Raw genomic sequence first — 19,305 nt, forward strand, 5'->3', positions numbered from 1 at the left:
CCCTTGCTATATATATATATGATGTAGAGTCCCTGTTTGGCAAGCATATCGACAAAGCTCTACAAGCAATCAAAACAGACACTGATACTGCAAGATCCCTGGGTTCACTGCAGTATAAAAGAGGATCTTTCAGAGGCGGTTACTATCAACAAGGCAGGCAATACCAGCCTCAATATCGTCAGAACTATCAATCCTCTTATCGCCAGTCCGGAACAGCTGGTTTCTCTCGCCAAGGAGGAAGAAAGCGCACAAACAATCATGGGCGAGACGCTCACAGAAAACAGTGAGGTCAGTTGGGCGCCAACCTCAATTCCTTCCCTCCCAGTGGGCGCGATGATATCTGCCTTCCAACAACAGTAGCAGCACAACACTACCAATCAATGGGTGTTGGACCTAGTACAGCATGGACACACCCTGGAGTTTATCACCAAACCTCCAAAAACTCCGCCCAGGGGTCCCTCTCCCCCCCCGTCTTCACTTATTGTTCAAGGAAGCTCATGCAATGCCCCTCAAGAACGCTATAGAGAAAGTTCCAATCCATCGGAGGCGGACAGGTTTCTATTCCCGTTTTTTCCTCATAAAAAAGAAATCAGGGGAATGGCGACCGATCCTAGACCTGCGCAATCTCAACAAATATCTCAAGAAGCAGGGTTTCCGAATGGTCACTCTTTCTGACATTTTAAGTTGCCTCAACGAGGGAGATTTTATGGCTTCTTTGGACATGGAAGATGCATACTTCCACATCCCAATCCCCCCAAAACATCGAAAGTATCTCCGTTTCACTGTGGCTGGCGCCCATTATCAGTTCAAAGTACTTCCATTTGGCCTCAAGTCGGCTCCAAGGATTTTTACAAAGTGCCTGGCTCCGGTGGCGGCAGCACTATGCTCATCAGGGGTCCAGGTTTTCCCGTACTTGGACGACTGGCTAGTCAAAGGTCCGTCAAAGTTCAAAGTAAAGAACGACATTGCACTCTGCCGCACTCTCTTTGCATCTTTAGACCTCACGGTCAACAAAAGCAAATCTCAATTGACTCCGAGAAGGATCCTGCTATTCCTAGGAGCTTGTCTAGACACAATACAGTGCAAGGCATTCTTGTCTCAAGAGAGGCAACTCCGTCTACAAGTATTGGCCATAAAACTATCAAGAAGAAGGTCACTTTCAGTTCGCCTCTTCGCGTCACTTCTGGGGATTTGCTCTTCAGCCATCAATCTCATTCCATTGGCACCTCTCAAAATGCAGCCTCTACAGGAAGAGTTACATCTTCAATGGCAGCAAGCAACGGGCTCTTTCGAGGACACCATTACAGTCACCCCACGCATGGTAGAGGCTCTTCAATGGTGGACACAACTACACAATCTGAAACAAGGTCTCACATTCTTGCAAACTCCTCCAGGTTTCATTCTGACGACGGATGCGTCTATGAAGGCCTGGGAGGTCATCTCCAAGACTTACAGGTGCAAGGCAAATGGTCTTAAAAACACAGACGATGCCACATCAACAGTCTAGAGTTGAGAGCCATTTTTCTATCTCTACAAGCGTTCCTTCCCAGGATAGCAGGGTCCTCAGTTCTGGTCCGAAAGGACAATACCACCAGCATGTTTTATGTAAACAAGCAAGGAGGGGCAAGGCCAGCTACACTGTCCAAAGAGGCCCAAGAGTTATGGGAATGGCTGACACTTCACAACATAACTCTCAAGGCAGAACACGTCAGGGGCCTCCACAATACCCTAGCGGACAAACTAAGCAGGTCCTCGTCGGATTGCCACGAGTGGGAGTTGGACAACAATCAACTGAACAAGGTGTTTCAGACTTGGGGCAACCCAATGTTGGATCTATTTGCAACCCAGCAGAACAAGAAATGCCGGTATTACGCCAGCAGATTCCCTCAACAGGGATCAAAAGGGAATACCCTGTCCATGCGATGGTCAGGGATCTATGCTTACGCCTTTCATCCGATCCCGTTGATTCCTCGAGTATTACGCAAGATGAAGTTGGAGAGCAGCCATCTCCTTCTAATTGCTCCCTGATGGCCTCGTCAAGTTTGGTTTCACAAGCTCATGTTACTATCTCAAGACCCTTCGATCAAACTTCTGCCAACACCAACACTACTGTCACGCAGCGAGGATCAGATACTTCACCCAGACCCTCAATCGCTGAAATTGCACTCATGGCTCCTGACTTCTTAGAATTTCAACACCTCCAAATTCCTCAAGACTGCCGAGACATCTTGAAGAAAGCACGAGCCCAGAGCACATTAAAAACGTATCGTGTCAAATGGAAGCGTTTCTGCGCCTGCTGTGCTTCAAACTCTTTACACCCTATTGAAGCTCAAACGGAAAAGATCCTTCCTTATCTTTTGCATTTGGCTCACTCTGGTCTTTCTTTCTCATCGATAAAGGTCCACTTAGAGGCTTTATCCAGGTTCAGGAAGGTGGCTAATACTCCATCGCTATGCTCTTCATCGCAAATAAAACAGTTAATGAGAGGTCTTTTCCGGACTTATCCTCCAGTTAAACCTTCACCACCAGAATGGGAACTCAACACAGTCCTCTCACAGCGATGAAGCACCCGTTCGAACCGATCCACAAAGCCGACCTCATATTCCTGACATGGAAGGTCGCCCTACTTTTAGCCCTCACTTCTGCCAGGAGAATAAGAGAAATTCAGGCGTTCACTATCAAAGAACCTTTCTTACATTTTTCTCAAGAATATGTCACTCTTCCAACGAATCCAACTTTCATACCCAAAGTGCCTTTTCAGTTTCATCTGAATGAACCAGTGAAATTGAGGGTTTTCTTTCCAAATCCTACAACCCTGGCTGAAAGAACACTACATTCTTTGGATATTAAACGATGTTTAAAGTTTTATCTTCAAAACACAAAGAACTTCAGGAAGTCAGATCAGCTATTTGTGGCTTATGCCAAACTACACTGGGAAAAGCGGTCACTAAAGCCACAATTTCCAGATGGATAGCCTCTGCGATCCAATTCTGCCATGTTAAGGCTAACCGACCACTGCAAAGGACTGTAAGGTCTCACTCTAGAAGGGCTGTAGCAGTGTCCACAGCATTGTTTGCAGGAGTGACACTAGACAACATTTGCCGTACTGCGACATGGAAAAAAGTCCACACATTTACAAGACATTACTGCCTGCAATCAACAAACCAAGAGGATGCGGCAGTTGGTCAAGCGGTTTACGTCACCTGTTTCCATTAGAACATACTCAGGTAACAATGTTTGGTTCCTTTTATAATGAGTGTATACTATTCAGTATTCTGTTGATATAAAAAAGTGCATGTATTGCAGACTGCTTGTTTCTGTTAGGCTAATATTCCTTTCCTGTGGAATTCTATATGACTATTCGTCTGAATTTAGTCATGTTTTATTAGTAGATCATTTACTTTGCAATTGTTGGTTGTTAAATATAAGTTCATGGGGGTGCACCACAATAGGTCTCCCACCATCCGACTTTTGCCTGGCTTACTGCTTGCTATTCTGATTCAGGCATGTGAATCTATGAAAGATACCCCAATACTGGATAAGAAAACAAGTTACTTACCTGTAACTTCAGTTATCCAGTATTGGTATCTTTCATAGATTCACATGCACCCACCCTCCTTCCCGGAGAGTCAGTTCTCTAATTTTGGGATACTCATTCCCACTTGTGCAAACGAAAATCTGAGGAGAACTGGCTCTGCAGAGAGGGTTCTAGAGGGTGCTGTGAGCTGATTGGTTGGAGCAAAGACTTTGGTCTTTTTAGCATAATGAGGTAGATATGCTACTACAATCTAGGCTTCAGGCCTTCTCATAGGGCCTACTACTGTAATTTACTTTTGGCACTGCTTTTTTATATACCTTGGGACTCCCACCTCGGCGACAGGGGATGATTCAGGCATGTGAATCTATGAAAGATACCAATACTGGATAACTGAAGTTACAGGTAAGTAACTTGTTTTCTTCTTGACTTGGATCTGGGGAATAGGTCCAACTGGCAGACCTCAGTCGAGCAGGGGAGTGTGCGACCCGGTGCCATGTTGATGAGGGCGATTACTGACTCCCAAAAGCCACACAATCTTGTACATCTCCATATCATGTGGGCAAACCCTTGCATTCTGCTCACTGCATCTAGGACAGCAGCAGTCTTCACCCTCATACATGAAGCGCAACCTGTGAGGGGTCAGATATGCCATGTGTATATAGTTAAATTAGATTACCTTAAATTTGGTGTTTCTGGACACCTGCTTCGGGCTCCCCAGTACCTGGCTCCATTCCTTGTCCAATAGGTCTCTCCCTATTATCTTGCCCCATTTTTTACACATTTAAAGGTTTCCTGACCATCTCTAACTGCGCTCTGTAAAGCCATTTCACAAGGTGCCTAGCTGTCCCTTGTGTTACCAGTGCCTGGAAGACCCCATGAGTCTTTGGTTCCTGCCGACCACTCTGCCATAAATCTCCTAACGTTCTCACTACAGCTTGATAGGTCAGGAACTGACCTTGGGGTCGGCCATACTGGGATAGGAAATCCTCTAGTGGGATGAATTCCCACTGCTAGAACATGGATCCACACTCGGCCCCACTCTATTCAATGCATACATGGACCCTCTTGACAGCATCCCCGACACCCATAGAGACATCATATTTTATGATTACAATACCCAAACACCTGGGCCAATTTCTCTGCCTGCATGCCCGAAGTCGCCAGGTGGATGAAAACCAAATGCCTCACACTCAACACAGACTAGCCCAAAGTAGTAATCTTCAGCAAATACACCGAAGTCTGGGACTCCACCTGGCGGCCTGCTGAACTCAGACCCACACCCCTCCTGGCAACCCATGCCAAGAACCTTGGAATAGTAATCGATAACCAACAAAACCAAGGCAGACCAAGTGAACGCAGGCTTCCTCTCCTGCTTCCACAGACACAAGATGCTCAAGAAGGTCTTCAATGGCTCCCCACCAAAATTCGCTGAACAATCACCCAAGCCCTCATCAACAGCAGGCTGGACTACAGCAATGCACTGTATGCTGGTACCAAAACTCAACTGACCAGAAGAATCCAAACCATACAAAACTCAGCAGCCAGGCTCCCCCTCAACCTCCCAGCCCACACTCACATAACTATTTACAACAAGGGGTGGTGAGGGACAGAGTCTCTGAATTAAGCAGAATACTCTCACCCAGTCAAAAGATCAGGGCTAGATCCAACACCGTTTTTTAGCTCATTGCACCATCCCAGTTTCAGAAGGAAACAAGCTTCCCAGTGTAAGAATTGGCTTTTGTAGTCTGGTCTGCCCTGTTCCCATGATGCACTGGGCCAGGGACAGACTAATTTGCATACAGCCAGGTTCTGAAACTGGGATGGTGCAATGAGCTAAAAAATGGTGTTGGATCTAGCCCTGATCTCTTGATTGGGTGAGAGTACTCTGCTTAATTCAGAGACTCTGTCCATCACCACCCCTTGTTGTAAATAACACTCACATAACATCACACCTCAAAGAGCTCCACTGGCCCCCTATTCACAAACAAGCACATTTCAAACTCCTCACACACACATGTAAAGCCTCACATAAAATTGGACCCATATACCTCAACATTGGCATAAACATCTACAAACCTACTAGAAACCTCCGTTCAGCCGGAAAGCTACTTGCCAACACAATCCGATCCCCCTAGAACAAGATCTGGCAATCAGGCCTTCTCCTACTTCGCTCATAAATCTTGGGGCAACCTGTCCCTGCACATCACAGCCTCCTCCTCAGTTCTTGAATGTGCAAGAAACTCCATACCTGGCTCTTCATCTAGCCCTGACCCTAGCTTGGCACATACAGCTCCTGTTTCAGCGCCAGGATACCCTCCAGGGTGAGTCATGCACTATGCAAATAAACATGGCATGACACAATTCGAATTCACACAGTCTGTGAATTCCAATAGTCTGTACTCTAGATAACAAGTCACTGCTCAACCTCTGAAGGAACAGAGCCCAGTGCTGAACTGTGCTATTTAGCCAGTGAAGTGAAACTGCACAGTACATAACTAGAGAAGTAATGTGGGCAAAGACAGATTTTCCTAAAGTACAGAGCCACAGGTCTACACACTGAAGAAACAGTCAATGTCTAGCAGATATACTGATCCTATGTAATATAACTGACATACTTGTCACTGCTCTTTGAAAATACTGACAGAAATTATTAAATATTAAAGACCCTCATCTGTTTCCTCGCTGATCTAAAGCCGATGGTATTCATGATGGATTGACACTGATTAACTCAACGCTGCTGGAGTAGCTCTGATACTACACTACAGGGAGACAGCACTGCATGTATTTTATCCAGCTTTGAACCTCGCTGGCGTGTCAAGTTTTGCTACATTTCACTGACGATGCCTTCAGTACTTAATTTGTTAAAAAAAAACATAAGTGCCAGAATCCTCATCAGGACGTTATTTCCGGCTGCATTGTCCGTTGCCAGTCAGCAACGCCAACTACATTAGCAACACAACTACTAACCATCACACTCCTACATTTGGGACAATTCTGATTATTCCAGGTCCCCAGAGCTGTAAGAAAGAATGGTTTTGGCAGCAGGTATGAATAATTTTTAACAGATATAAACTAATAAACAACTGTTGTTGTGCTCGTCTCTAAATGAGACAAACAGTGCTACCATGTGGCATACTCGCATAAGCGCCGGGGTTGACAATTAAGTGCCGGTGCCGAGCACCAAAACCACCGGCATAAATTCAGCAAGGCCTGCCGTCATTACAGTGCAGGTTTACCACTCCACAAGTTCCTATGCTACAGTTACACTGTATAGTTAACTTTTTTGCATTGCAGTCAGTACTTGGATACAAAGGAATTACTTGGCACGTATACCTGAGACATACTGCACCGAACTTCAGTACTCTGGGGTAGCCATGTAATTACACTGTCACATTTTACTGAGTAACACTATAATTCCACCGTGGGTTTGATTTTTTAGCACCTGATTGAAGTGGAGTCACACAAAACCTGGAAGACAGTGGATGATTTTTAAGATTTGCTACATAGTGTACCGTGCTCATGTGGATTAAACCAGATTGTCTGATACCAGGAATGCATGCCTTATTTTCCTGCAGAAAGCTTACCTTCTGGCTGTTCAAGTTTAAGACACAAACAGCTGGTGAAAGACAATCACAGATCAGTCTAAGTGGAAGATCACTTGACCTTCTTGAGAACTTTGAGGATCATCCTGTTCTCAGCACAAAAACGATGATCTAGCCACCTATTGCGTCAGGGTGCTATACAGTACAACTGTATAATGTAACGCAAATAACAGAACATCTATACTGGGCATGAGCACTCTGCGTTTAAGTTACATAACCACGAGAACTTAATGGAAATAACAAAAGGAAATACGGAATAGAAATGAAACTCTGAGCTTGTTTCAGAAATGCTACTCCACACTGAACTGCTTGGAGTTAAAGTAAGAGCATACCCGAGTTACTGTGTTCAAACCTGAACTGCAGCGTGTATCCTCTGAAAGTAAGCTGTACAGTATTGAGATATGGGGGATCTGCCCTACAAACTGCTTGATACCAGTGTAAGGACATATTTTTCAATATTTCACGCCGAAAGACACCTTGCTACGATGCGCTGCGTGAAAGGGAGAGGACAGGAATGTGCCATATAATTATCAAGTCTGGCACATTCCTCCTTCCTGCCTGCACTTCCATACAAACTGTTGCCTAATGCCAAAGCAGGCACCGCTGCACCCTGGTGCAAGGTTGCCTGCTCTACAGGCAGGATTTGTTTTGTGAAGGAAGAGTCACCTTCCTGCACAAAAACAATCCTCTAAGGCTTTTTCCTCTTTCTTATATATGCTGCAGAATGCAGCTCACGTAGAAAGAGGAAAACAAGGAGAAATAAAGATATTTATCCTCTTAACGACTCCCCAGGAAAGGCTTAACATTCTGCTGCATTCCCAGGTCTACCAGTGTTGATAAATCTGGTAATGCTTTAGAATCCATGGGTGGAAGTATGCAAATATCCACGATTCACCATGAAATGCCTCCTTGTGGTAGAGTAACGCAAGGCAGCGACTTGCGTTGCTTGCTAAATCTCATTATAGTATTTGCGCTAATGGTCTAATTTATGGGGATTTGGCATAGGGCGGCGCAGCAAGGTCACCTTGCTGCGCTGTCCTACGTCAAAGTAAAAGGGCAGGAATGCACCGTATTTATCTAATACAGTGCATTCCTGTCCTTTCCCCCAATGCTGGTGCCCTTTCGCTAGCACCAATGCAGAAACACTTGCACCATGGGGCAAGGATTTCTGTGTTGTCTGCAGGATTGTTTTTGTGCTACAAAGGGCACTTTCCTGCACAAAAACAATCCTGGGAGGCTTTTTCCTCTTTCTATGTGTGTTGCACAATGCAGCACGCAGAGAAAGAGGAAACACCCATGGATAGAGGAAAAAACGAGGAGAAATAAAGTTATTTCTCCTCTTGCGCCTCCCCTGGGAAGGTGTAACATTTTGGAGCGTTATAAACCATTGGTGTTGCTTGGGAACACCCACCGCAGCGCCCAAGGAACGTCTCCCTAACGCAGAGTAAAGCAACGCTGCAATTTGCACTGCCTTGCCTTACTCCATATCTATGAGGCCAATCAAAGCCACACAAAGTGGCTTTGCGTGACCTCAGAAACATGATTTTGTGATTTGCGCCACCAGAGTCCACAAAAAGTAACACTATGGCAGCGCAAGGGACTCATAAATATTCTCCTAATTCTACCACATGCAGAATCCAGAGAAACTGCTCTGTGCCTGCATATTTCACAATTCCTCAAACACAAACTCTGTAAAATGGCATTGTAATTCCACTCTTGTCACTTCATTACTACTACATTCCATTGGAGCAAAATGGTGTATTCGCTGTCCAGCACTGAAGCACACCTCCCCTTATCAACTACCTTTGTACTCTGCGCTATGTGTGAGTGTTTACAAAGGCCTTATGGCCGTATCCGTCTGCAGAAAATTAGGACATGCCCTACCTGTGGTAACGTAGCCAGTCAGCGGTTCGCTTTCCTCAAATCCTCGTATTGACATCACATTCACCTCGTAGCGAGCACCAGGGGTGAGCCCTTTGAGAGGTACTTTGGTAGCCTTTCCGTCCACACTTAAGCTCTGAGGCTCTCCTGAAAAAAAACCCATTTAAGACATGAACACTAAAGTAACACCTGCAAATTGATTTGCTTTCTATTGCTTGCATAATAGGTGCTGTGTGGTACTCATTTTATATACCTTCAATCTTTCCCTCTAAGATTCGTATTTAACATACGAATAATTATCCCACTATTTCTTTGGTATTTTTTTGTGCCTGCTCGTAATCCAAACAAGTACATAAGAAAATATGTGCTTATGTAAAACAATGCCATGGGTCACAGCTACTTAGAAATTAAATATGGTACAAGTACATCTGCCATCTTTGTTACTTGGTTCCTTGCACGATCAGCCACCAGGTGAACCAAACTGAGCAAACTTTAAGCAGACTTTGATGCACTGTCTGTAGAATAACTCTTCACTAGTGGTTCAGTGGACTAATGCAGGGATCTGTGTTTGACCCCACGGTTACAGGTTTCAATACCAACGGTGGGTCTCTCAACCTTTCATTCTTCCAAAGATGACAAAATGTGTACCCCGAAATAAGACAGATATATAGCACTCATTCAGTTCTGCTGTAGTGCATAGTTCAAACAGCGCTCTTCCTTATTTTCACACTACAGCAGACTTTTTCAAAGCCCAGGAGGAGGTGTCTAATGCTTCATCTTCGAAACTGGCACCCACTGTAAAGAAGCTTGTTCCACTCTGGGGTCCTTCTCGAATTGATTAAGCCTTTCAGGAAGGCAGGTTGGCCACTTTCAGTGAGATGCTAAGTTGAGAATTTTCTATCAGAGTTCCCACACCTCTGCTGAGACTTCTAGAGCTGCTACTTTCAAAACTATATCCTCGATGTAGACAAGTATACAAATGCTGACGGCATTGGTGCCAGTTCTATAGCTTCCAGTCACAGCATGACATCTTTGTTTTTTTGGTGTCCATTTCTGCCCATATTCTATTCATGGGTAACATTTCCAACATCAAATGCACAATCAAGACATTTTCACACTTATACCATAGCTGCAGTTCCCAACAACTGCACAGTGTGTGGCGGGCTTGAAATACCATTAACATTACAGGAACACCATAATTGGTTCCAAGGTGCCCAACCACATGCAAGAGACGAAGTTAGACTGGGACCCCTCAGCAATGAAGGGGCAACTTGGCCAGCCTTGGCGGGTTACACAACTTGCCCGGACAGCCAAACCTTGCTGCACCAGAGCAACATACATTATACATAAGTCTAGTTGGATTATACTGATGCATGAAACAATACATATGCAAACAATTAAAATAAACCCAGCGAGGAATGCTCAAGCAGCACAAGCTCATGCAGCTTTTTAGCAATGCTGGCATTTAGTCCAGTGACTATCAATTTAATAGTTCTCACCAGACTGGAGAGAATTCGGTTCTGGATTGCACAAAAAACAAACCAGCTTGAAGCAGTATTTTCCCATACGGGCAAGATAAACAGAGGATTCTCACAATAGGCCTACTGTTAGGGAAGATTCCTCCAGTAGATGACTGCGCCTCTTGGGGCACAGATTTGCTGAATTCTATACCATATTTACAACAAGGGGTGGTGATGGATAGAGTCTCTGAATTAAGCAGAATACTCTCACCCAGTCAAGAGATCAGGGCTAGATCCAACACCGTTTTTTAGCTCATTGCACCATCCCAGTTTCAGAACCTGGCTGTATGCAAATTAGTCTGTCCCTGGCCCAGTGCATCATGGGAACAGGGCAGCCCAGACTACAAAAGCCAATTCTTACACTGGGAAGGAAACAAGCTTCCGGGGACCGGTTTCTGGCATTTCAGCCGTCTTCGGCCCGGCTTGCTTGAATCCTGATGGTGCAATGAGCAAGGGACTCACATCTGAGTATACCCTTCCACGCTTAGGGTGGACAAAAATATTTACAACAAGGGGTGGTGATGGACAGAGTCTCTGAATTAAGCAGAATACTCTCACCCAGTCAAGAGATCAGGGCTAGATCCAACACCGTTTTTTAGCTCATTGCACCATCCCAGTTTCAGAACCTGGCTGTATGCAAATTAGTCTGTCCCTGGCCCAGTGCATCATGGGAACAGGGCAGACCAGACTACAAAAGCCAATTCTTACACTGGGAAGGAAACAAGCTTCCGGGGACCGGTTTCTGGCATTTCAGCCGTCTTCGGCCCGGCTTGCTTGAATCCTGATGGTGCAATGAGCAAGGGACTCACATCTGAGTATACCCTTCCACGCTTAGGGTGGACAAAAATATTTACAACAAGGGGTGGTGATGGACAGATTGGTACACCATCTCTTGGTGTTTTGCCAGAAGTTCTAAAATAGGTCCAAAATGAATATGGGATGAAACTTATCGGCAATTATTTCACATCTCCTCAATCATTTTAAGTAATAATAAAGGAGAAACTGCAGCATTGGCAATACACCAACGTCTCGCACAAGTTCTATTAGTGGATCAGGCGCGAGAACTGCCAAAAATGATTGCTGACACCGATACGTCAGTAGGTTGAGATAATTTGGGAGCCAGGCTAAATAAACCACACTAAAAGGTAGTACTGAAAAGGATAACTCGAAGTAGACATCTGAGTCTTCTAAATAACGCTGGGATAATAAGAAATGTATAGAAGAAGTTATACCACAGGGTGGATCTACCCTACAGGAGTCCCCTAAAAAAAGGTATAATTTGTGCAACCATGAAATAATTAATCATCCTGATATTGATCTGTACACTGATACACGTCCTTCTTGTTCCTTTCAGGAGTCCTACGAAAAGTGCTTGAAGAGTGGAGGACAATCAGAGCACAGAACAAAGGAGTATGTAAACTGACTAAGGGCTCACAATGCTATTCTGACTTCATAATAAAAAGGAAGAAAAACGTTCATAGCAAAAGCCTCAATTTAAATAAGAAAGTACCTGGAATAAAAGCTAGACAAGCCACCCATATTGAAGACTATGCTTCTGAATGGGGAATAGGCTCAGCCAGACAGCGCGGCAGAAGTCACCATTGTTCATCAAAATCTTCAAGATTGTCTCGAGGCAGTAGCAACCAGTGACTTCATCTAACTGGAAACACCAGACCAGAGACTAAGTTTTCCAAGTCAGTTGCATGAATTACAGCTCCAAAGGGAGTGTGAAATACCTCTACTATTAATGTTCTTTTTAGGGATAGTTTATCATTTGGTTATGATATTCTCTTGTCTAAAAAGGATTGCCCAAAATATTTAACAATATAGCTTGTTTCCTTTCCAGTGAAGAATTGGCTTGGTAGTTTGGTCTGCCCTGTTCCCATGATGCACTGGGCCAGGGACAGACTAATTTGCATATAGCCAGGTTCTGAACTGGGATGGTGCAGTGAGCTAAAAAACGGTGATGGATCAAGCCCTGATCTGTTGACTGGGTAGGAGTGTTCTGATTAACTCAGATACTCTGTCCATCACCACCCCCTTTTTGAAATTATTTTGGCCACCATGAGTGTGGAAGGGTATGCTCAGACATGAGTCCCTTGCTCACTGCACCATCAGGATTCAAGCAAGCCGGGCCGAAGACGGCTGTAATGCCAGACACCGGTCCCCGGAAGCTTGTTTCCTTTCCAGTGAAGAATTGGCTTGGTAGTTTGGTCTGCCCTGTTCCCATGATGCACTGGGCCAGGGACGGACTAATTTGCATATAGCCAGGTTCTGAACTGGGATGGTGCAGTGAGCTAAAAAACGGTGATGGATCAAGCCCTGATCTGTTGACTGGGTAGGAGTGTTCTGATTAACTCAGATACTCTGTCCATCACCACCCCCTTTTTGAAATTAAAAAGGATTGCCCACCTGAATTTTTTGGACAAGTCCCATGAGGGGAAAGTGTGATATTACCATCTTACTCCGACCTCGTTCCAGAATCAATTAAACATGCATACACCAAGGAGTGGGCCCTTGCACGTGCCCCAGCGTTATACCCCAATCACGTGGGCTGGGATGAAGAGTCCCCTTCCATATTCTACCTTTAAGGTCCAGTAAACAAGTGCTACCACAATACCTCATCAAACATTAAGCTAAACAACAGGTTAGAGAAATTCTAGCGCAACTTGAATATCAAGGTTTAAATGAAACTTGCAGCTGACCAATGAACACTCCTTTGTTTCCAGTAATGAAACCAGTCACAGTCAGACGCACATTTGCACTACAAAATGCACACAGCACAGCACTAATGAACAATATAGTGCGTACATATACAAAACCACATTAGAAATTTCAAATGGGTTTTTCTGCCACAACATTGTGCCTAAAAGCAGGTATTTAAATACCGCCCTTGGGTCATAAAATATTTCTGTTGATTGCCACAAGGTTATAAGAATAGCACAAGCTTGTTCTCTGCCCGGGCAACAGAACTGTTACAGAGCTTTGAGACAGAAGCATTGTCCTATGTGTATGAAATATCTTTCAGATTATGATTTAGAAACATATCTGGCCAGATTAGATCGCATAATTCTAGGATTTGCTCATATTGGCTAAAAATTCAATAAAAAAAATTTGAGAATTGCCTATCTTAGTCTCCTGTTCTTGGGATACGAGTTGTCAAATAAAGTCAAGAGCTTAGTGACGCACCTCCTAGAGAAGTATGTGCTCTTACAACCCCCAAACACATTAAAGAGACTCCAATCCTTATTGGGTTTTCTAAATTTTGATAGAGCATACATACCAGATTATGCACAATGTGTAAAACCAATTTATTAACTGATCCCTCCAGACTTTTCAAGCACACATTGGGCACCAGAACATACACATATTTTGTGTGTAGTACAAACTATCATGGTAGCCACATAATACATGTATATTCCAATGCTGAAAAGAATTCCCCACACTTACTGTGTATGATTCATATTATTGCCTCCAGTCTTACAATGAGTATGTACACTATTGGAGCCAGAATTGATTCAGAGATTCAAATGTTTAAACTATCAAGCATAAATTGCTTTGGGAACAAGTGCCAAATCTTAAAACAACTTTGCCACAGGCTCATGTTAACCGCAAACTGAACCATCAACTTGTAGGAATACATGTTGCAGGAAATTTATTGGCTGGTGAAACCACAAAGGCAACAGTGCAAACTGCTGTTGTGGCTGCAGTGACTCGTTCCAATACGAGGATAGATGGAGACATCATGAAGACTGTCACAGCCTCATGTTGTGGCACCCCCGTTGTTGGACCTGGCCCATTTTGGCAGGTTCACCCCGAAACTTTTTGCTTTTTCCTAGCCTGTTTCTGAAACCTAGTGTTGATGGTTTTAGGCCTTTGCGCACTTTTTCACTGTGGTACAGTGTAAAGTGCGTGAGCTCTCTGTGTATGTGTGATGAGTGACCTGCCCTCCCATAGGAATGAATGGGGAATATGTATGCCCATGGTAGTTCCTGATGTGTGGGGAGTGCAGGGTCGAGTTTGATATGTGCGAACTCGTGAGATTGAATGCTGCATAATGGTGTATGCGGCATGATTGTGTCTAGTCTAGAAGTGCCACTTTTAGAAGTTGGCATATTTGTGTAGTCTGTGGCTGGCGTGTGATTGGCTGGTGAGCCTGGCCCAGAGTGCCTGGGCATGCTTGTGGATTGACTGTCTGGTTTGAGGATGACAGGGGCTGCAGAGCCCCCAGGAGGTTGTCTGAGTCAGCCTGTGGATGAAAGGCAGCATCTGCTGCCAGGGAAGTGGGAGGAGATAGCACCTGATAGTGAATAGGGCTCTGCCTGCCTGACCACAATGCTGGCTCCACCTCCCTGCTGGGTGACTGTCACCTCTGTCCCTGATACTGAGAGGAAGAAGGAAGCCAGGAAAGCCCCAGTGCTCCAGCAACACCCAGAACTGGTTTAGACCTGGCTCAGGGCCCACTTGCACAAAGACCTCAAAGGACTTGGAAGACTTTTTGGGGTATAAGAGAAGGACCCCTGACAACAGAAGGATTAGATTCTACAATCAAGAGGAACCTCTGCTGGAAGAAGGACTGCTGAAGAACTGAAGGAAGATTGCCTTGCTGTGTGCTCTAATGGCTGACCTGTTCTGCTGACCAACTGAAGCTGAGGAGAAGAGAGACTTTGCTGTGTGCTGTGACCCTGCTTACTTGAACTCTAAGAGACTTTGCTGTGTGCTGTGTCTCCTAAACTGAATCTCCAAGGGCCTGAGAAGAGCTGGCCTCCTGTTTGGTAACTCAGGAACAGAAAGGTTACCGAAGACTACAAAGCCCTGCTGGGTGCTGCAGAGATCGTGAGCTGTTTGCCTGGACTATCGATCATCTGCCCGTGTGAAGCGCTGGCTGCCCTCTGTCTGGCTTGAGAGCCCCGCGCTGTGTATTGCCTGCCCATCTGCTGCTGTGCCGGGATATCGACGTGCTCATCGGCACGTGGGAAGTGGTGGTAGTGCGCCCGAAACCATTTCCAGGACGAAGGAATCCTTGTGGGGGATTCGCGATATTCAGATCGCCCTACTGTCCTTGGGCGCATTAATTTCATCTGCCCGCAATACACCGCCGCGGCCCGGGGGCCTGAAACTGACCCGAGTGTTCCCGGAGCTACAGAGACAACCATGAAGAGGCCGCGACCTGATTGGCCGAGCCACGAGGAGAGCCGCGCTCTGATTGGCCCTTTGCCGGAGGCCTGCCCCGAGAGCCGCGCTCCGATTGGTCGAGTCGCCCCGCGTCATAGGGGCTTGTTCCAGGAGCCGCGCTGCAAGTGGCTGACTCCTGGAAGCTACGTGACGTCATCCGGAGGCTCGTCTGTAGAGCCGCGACAGGATTGGTTGGCGGGACCGGGACCTTCAGGAAGCCACCGCGAGCCGTAAGAGAGGGGCCGAAGCCGGGGAAGACTGACCCGACCTCGCCGAGGGATCCCGTGTGTGTGATCTCTGCCCCTGGCCTGCGTCCCTGCGCTGGAGCGCCGAGCCAGCTCCCCACTGCTCCCCGAGGACCTGAGAGCGGGCGGAGGGCTGCTGGGACCGGCCGGGGCAGAGAGAAAGTCTGCATTGCTGGCGCGAAGGCGCGCAGATCAACGGAGAGGCGCGCTGAGCGTGCCTGGGGCTGAAGCAAGCCTGTTCTGAACGGCGCGGTGCGCCCGAAGCCCCTGGTGAGGCGCACCCGCATTGTGTGGGTGTAATAGAAGTGAAGGTGGGAATTCAGAAGCAAATCACACGCGGCCATTATTTGAACATTGCATATTAAGGGCATTTTAGGAGCCTTAGCATTATTACTGATGCTAGAGACTTGAGACAATTTTTTATCAAGAAACTTCCTGATAATACAGGTGCAGATGAACCAGGGAGGTTCATGGGGGCATATTGGTTCAAGAGCCTGTGGGGCTCCTGCCGTTTGGCGCAGTACTGTTCAAGGGCTAGTGAGAGCCCATGCCCTAGTTTGCTTGTTATCCCAGCTGCCCAGCAATTAGTGGGCAGCTGCACCGTTTAGGCCCTGACATTGAGACACAGGGCGTCCTAGCCCCAACAAGGCCAGTTGGCCTAGGGACTGCCACAGGTGGTGGCTTATGTAAGGTTTTGCGCAATTGTGTGGTTTTTCCTTGCACCTCTGAATGTTTAGGCATCATGCGTTTTTGCGCTATTGAGTTGTGTTTTCTTTCCTGGCACCTCTGAATGTTTTTAATGCATCATGTGTCCTCCTTGATTTTACACCTCTCTATGTGTTGGTTGATGCATCATGTGTTTTTCTTTCCTTACACCTCTGAATGTTTTATGCATCATGTGTTTACCTTTTTCCCTACACCGCTGAATGTTTGATGCATCATGTGTAATGTGTTCTTGCTGATACCCTTAAGTGTATTTTATTCTTAGGTGGTTGTTCTTTCTAACTGTTATTTTGTGCTACAGTGAGTTTATATCCTTTTATTCTACTTTCTGACAGTATTTCTATTTCTAAAAGTGTTGATGCTGACAGTGGCCCATGTGGCCCTGTCTTGTAAATAATCCCTTATGAATATTGCCCGTGCCAGTTGGCACAATGTACATGTGTGATTTCTATCTAATGTGTTTTGACAATACAGAATTTATTTTCATATAACCTTGTGTGGAGTTCCTTTTGTGGTGTGCCTAGTATGTTGTTGCTGTTGTGTGCTTGCGCAAATGCTTTACACATTGCCTCCGAGTTTAGCCTCACTGCTCGTGCCAAGCTACCAAGGGGGTGAGCAGGGGTTATCTTGGCGTGTGACTCCCTCGCCCTGACTAGAATGGTGGTTTCTGCCTGGCTTTGGCGTCAGCCTTAGCCTACCAGAAATAGCCAGTTCTAACATTGTTGGTCAGCGGTGCGGATTTGGACTTGTGTTTGCGCAGTGCCACAGCGACAACTGGCTACATTACAAAACTCTGCATTTTTCAGATAGTCACATGTTTGGGATTATTGTTGTTGATTTTGTTTTTCCTCAAGAGTGTCATTTTCAGATGGTGTTCTTGCGCTTTATGTTTAGTGGCAGATGAGAGAAAATGACAGGGCGGGACGCCAGTAGAGGGGGAGGTTCCCATAGATTAGGAATCCCTTGCTGGGTCCAGTGGCCAATCCTGTTCCTGTCCCTGTGCGGGTAGATGGAAGAGAGGGAGTGTGGAGGAGAAATGGCTTGCTTGGGAGGGTGGTTATCCCCTGAGTGTAGTGTATGTGTCTGGATCCCCCAGTATGGTAGGCTCCAGTGGTGGCAGCTTAAATGTGTCCAGTGCGTGAAGTCCCATTCTCAGTTCCCAGAGTATGGTGCCTGGTGCTTAGTAAGAGGGGTACAGGTTGAGAGTCAGGAGCAGTGAGGAACTGTCTCACCAGTCTGGAGGGGGAGTGTGTGGATGAGTGGTGTCTTGAAGTGGAGGAGTTGGTGTGAGTTTTTTTTAAGGAGCTTGCACGTGAAGTGTACCTCTGGTGGTGTGTAGAAGGTCCTGCAGAGGCACTGGACAAGAAGGTGGATGTCTGGCGGTGTGCTAGATGTCTTGCAGAGGCATTAGGGAGTGATTCTAAAAGTAGTGGCTTGTGTATCTGATGATCCTGTGTAGGTGAAGAGGTTCATGTGTAGCCCAGCTAGGTCCCAGTAGGATGGTAGGGGCTCACGTCCTGTCTCAGTGGAGGCGGAGTGAGTGTGGGACGCTGTGTCCCACGTTGGCCCGAAACCCTATCTCAGGGCCTGGAGGGTTCCTTAAGGGAGCGCCAGGTCAGGGGCCTAGGCTGTACTTACAGGTCATTTGAGGAGGATCTTCCTGTGTCTAAAGGACGGGGAGTGTCTGTAACCAGAACTCCGGCGGTCCTGGTGTTTGGCTTTCAGGGGTACCACTTCAAGGTGGGAGGGTGCAGAACTCTGGAAGGGGGTGCAGAGGGACGGTGTCCTTACTTCTGACCCCAGTGCAACCTGAGGGTTTAGATCCTAGGTTGGGAGATTAGGAAGCTTCCAGGTCAAGAGGAATCTCTACCAAAGTGGATCAGCTGAAGAGACTGAGGGGGCTGCCCTTGCTGTGTGAACTGGGGCTCACCTGCAGTTTGTTGTTTCCACTAAGGTAGAGGAAAGGGGGCTTTGCTGTGTGCTGTGTCCCCCCACCTGCTTGAAGAGGAACTGTGCTATGTGCTTTGTACCTCAGGAGTGAAATAGTTTCCAGGTGGTAGACCAGTGACGGAGTGAGGTTCTGATCTGGTAGGAGAATTGTGTTCTGGTGGGTGCTTCCCTGTGAGGGTGCGGAAACCCAGAAGTAGAGGTAGGGTGGGGCATTCTTGCCCGTGACCTCTGGTCAGCCTGGGGGTGTGGACCCTAGGTTGTTGGATCAGTGGTAGTTGTAGCTACCCTGAGAGAGAGAGTGGAGAATGGCTATTGTGTGCCAGGGGTTACTGCCCCCCACTCTGTGGTTTGTACAGGACCAGTGTTATTTGGATGGCCTAGGGCCTGGTCCTGGCTGTGGATGACTAGTGTGTACCAGTGGGGTACCCTAGTTGGGTCAGAGAGTTCTGGTTTGGAGGTAACCAGGTGGGTTCAGAGTGGCGTAGAACCGGAAGGTGTCCCTGCCGTGCGGGCCCGTGTCCGTGTTTTGTCGCCCAAAGCAAGGAAGCCCATCAGTGGAGTGATTGGTCTACCCTGCGTTTTGGCTGGAAGGGGGTTGTGTTGGACCTGGCCCTTTTTGGCAGGTTCACCCCGAAACTTTTTGCTTTTTCCTAGCCTGTTTCTGGAACCTA

At 46.5% G+C, this 19,305-nt stretch overlaps 1 protein-coding gene across 11 annotated transcripts in view; it reads right to left on the reverse strand.

Moving 5' to 3' along the window:
• Positions 1-19,305, reverse strand: part of TNXB (tenascin XB) — a 775,055-nt gene that overhangs the window by 119,915 nt on the left and 635,835 nt on the right. For all 11 annotated transcript variants that reach the window (XM_078645877.1, XM_078645868.1, XM_078645870.1 and 8 more), the window contains one exon: positions 9,025-9,168. In XM_078645877.1, the coding sequence (XP_078502003.1) occupies positions 9,025-9,168 (144 nt within the window). The remainder of the gene's footprint in view (positions 1-9,024; positions 9,169-19,305) is intronic.

Source organism: Lissotriton helveticus, chromosome 5_1, assembly GCF_964261635.1.
Source record: "Lissotriton helveticus chromosome 5_1, aLisHel1.1, whole genome shotgun sequence".
Taxonomy (NCBI): domain Eukaryota; kingdom Metazoa; phylum Chordata; class Amphibia; order Caudata; family Salamandridae; genus Lissotriton; species Lissotriton helveticus.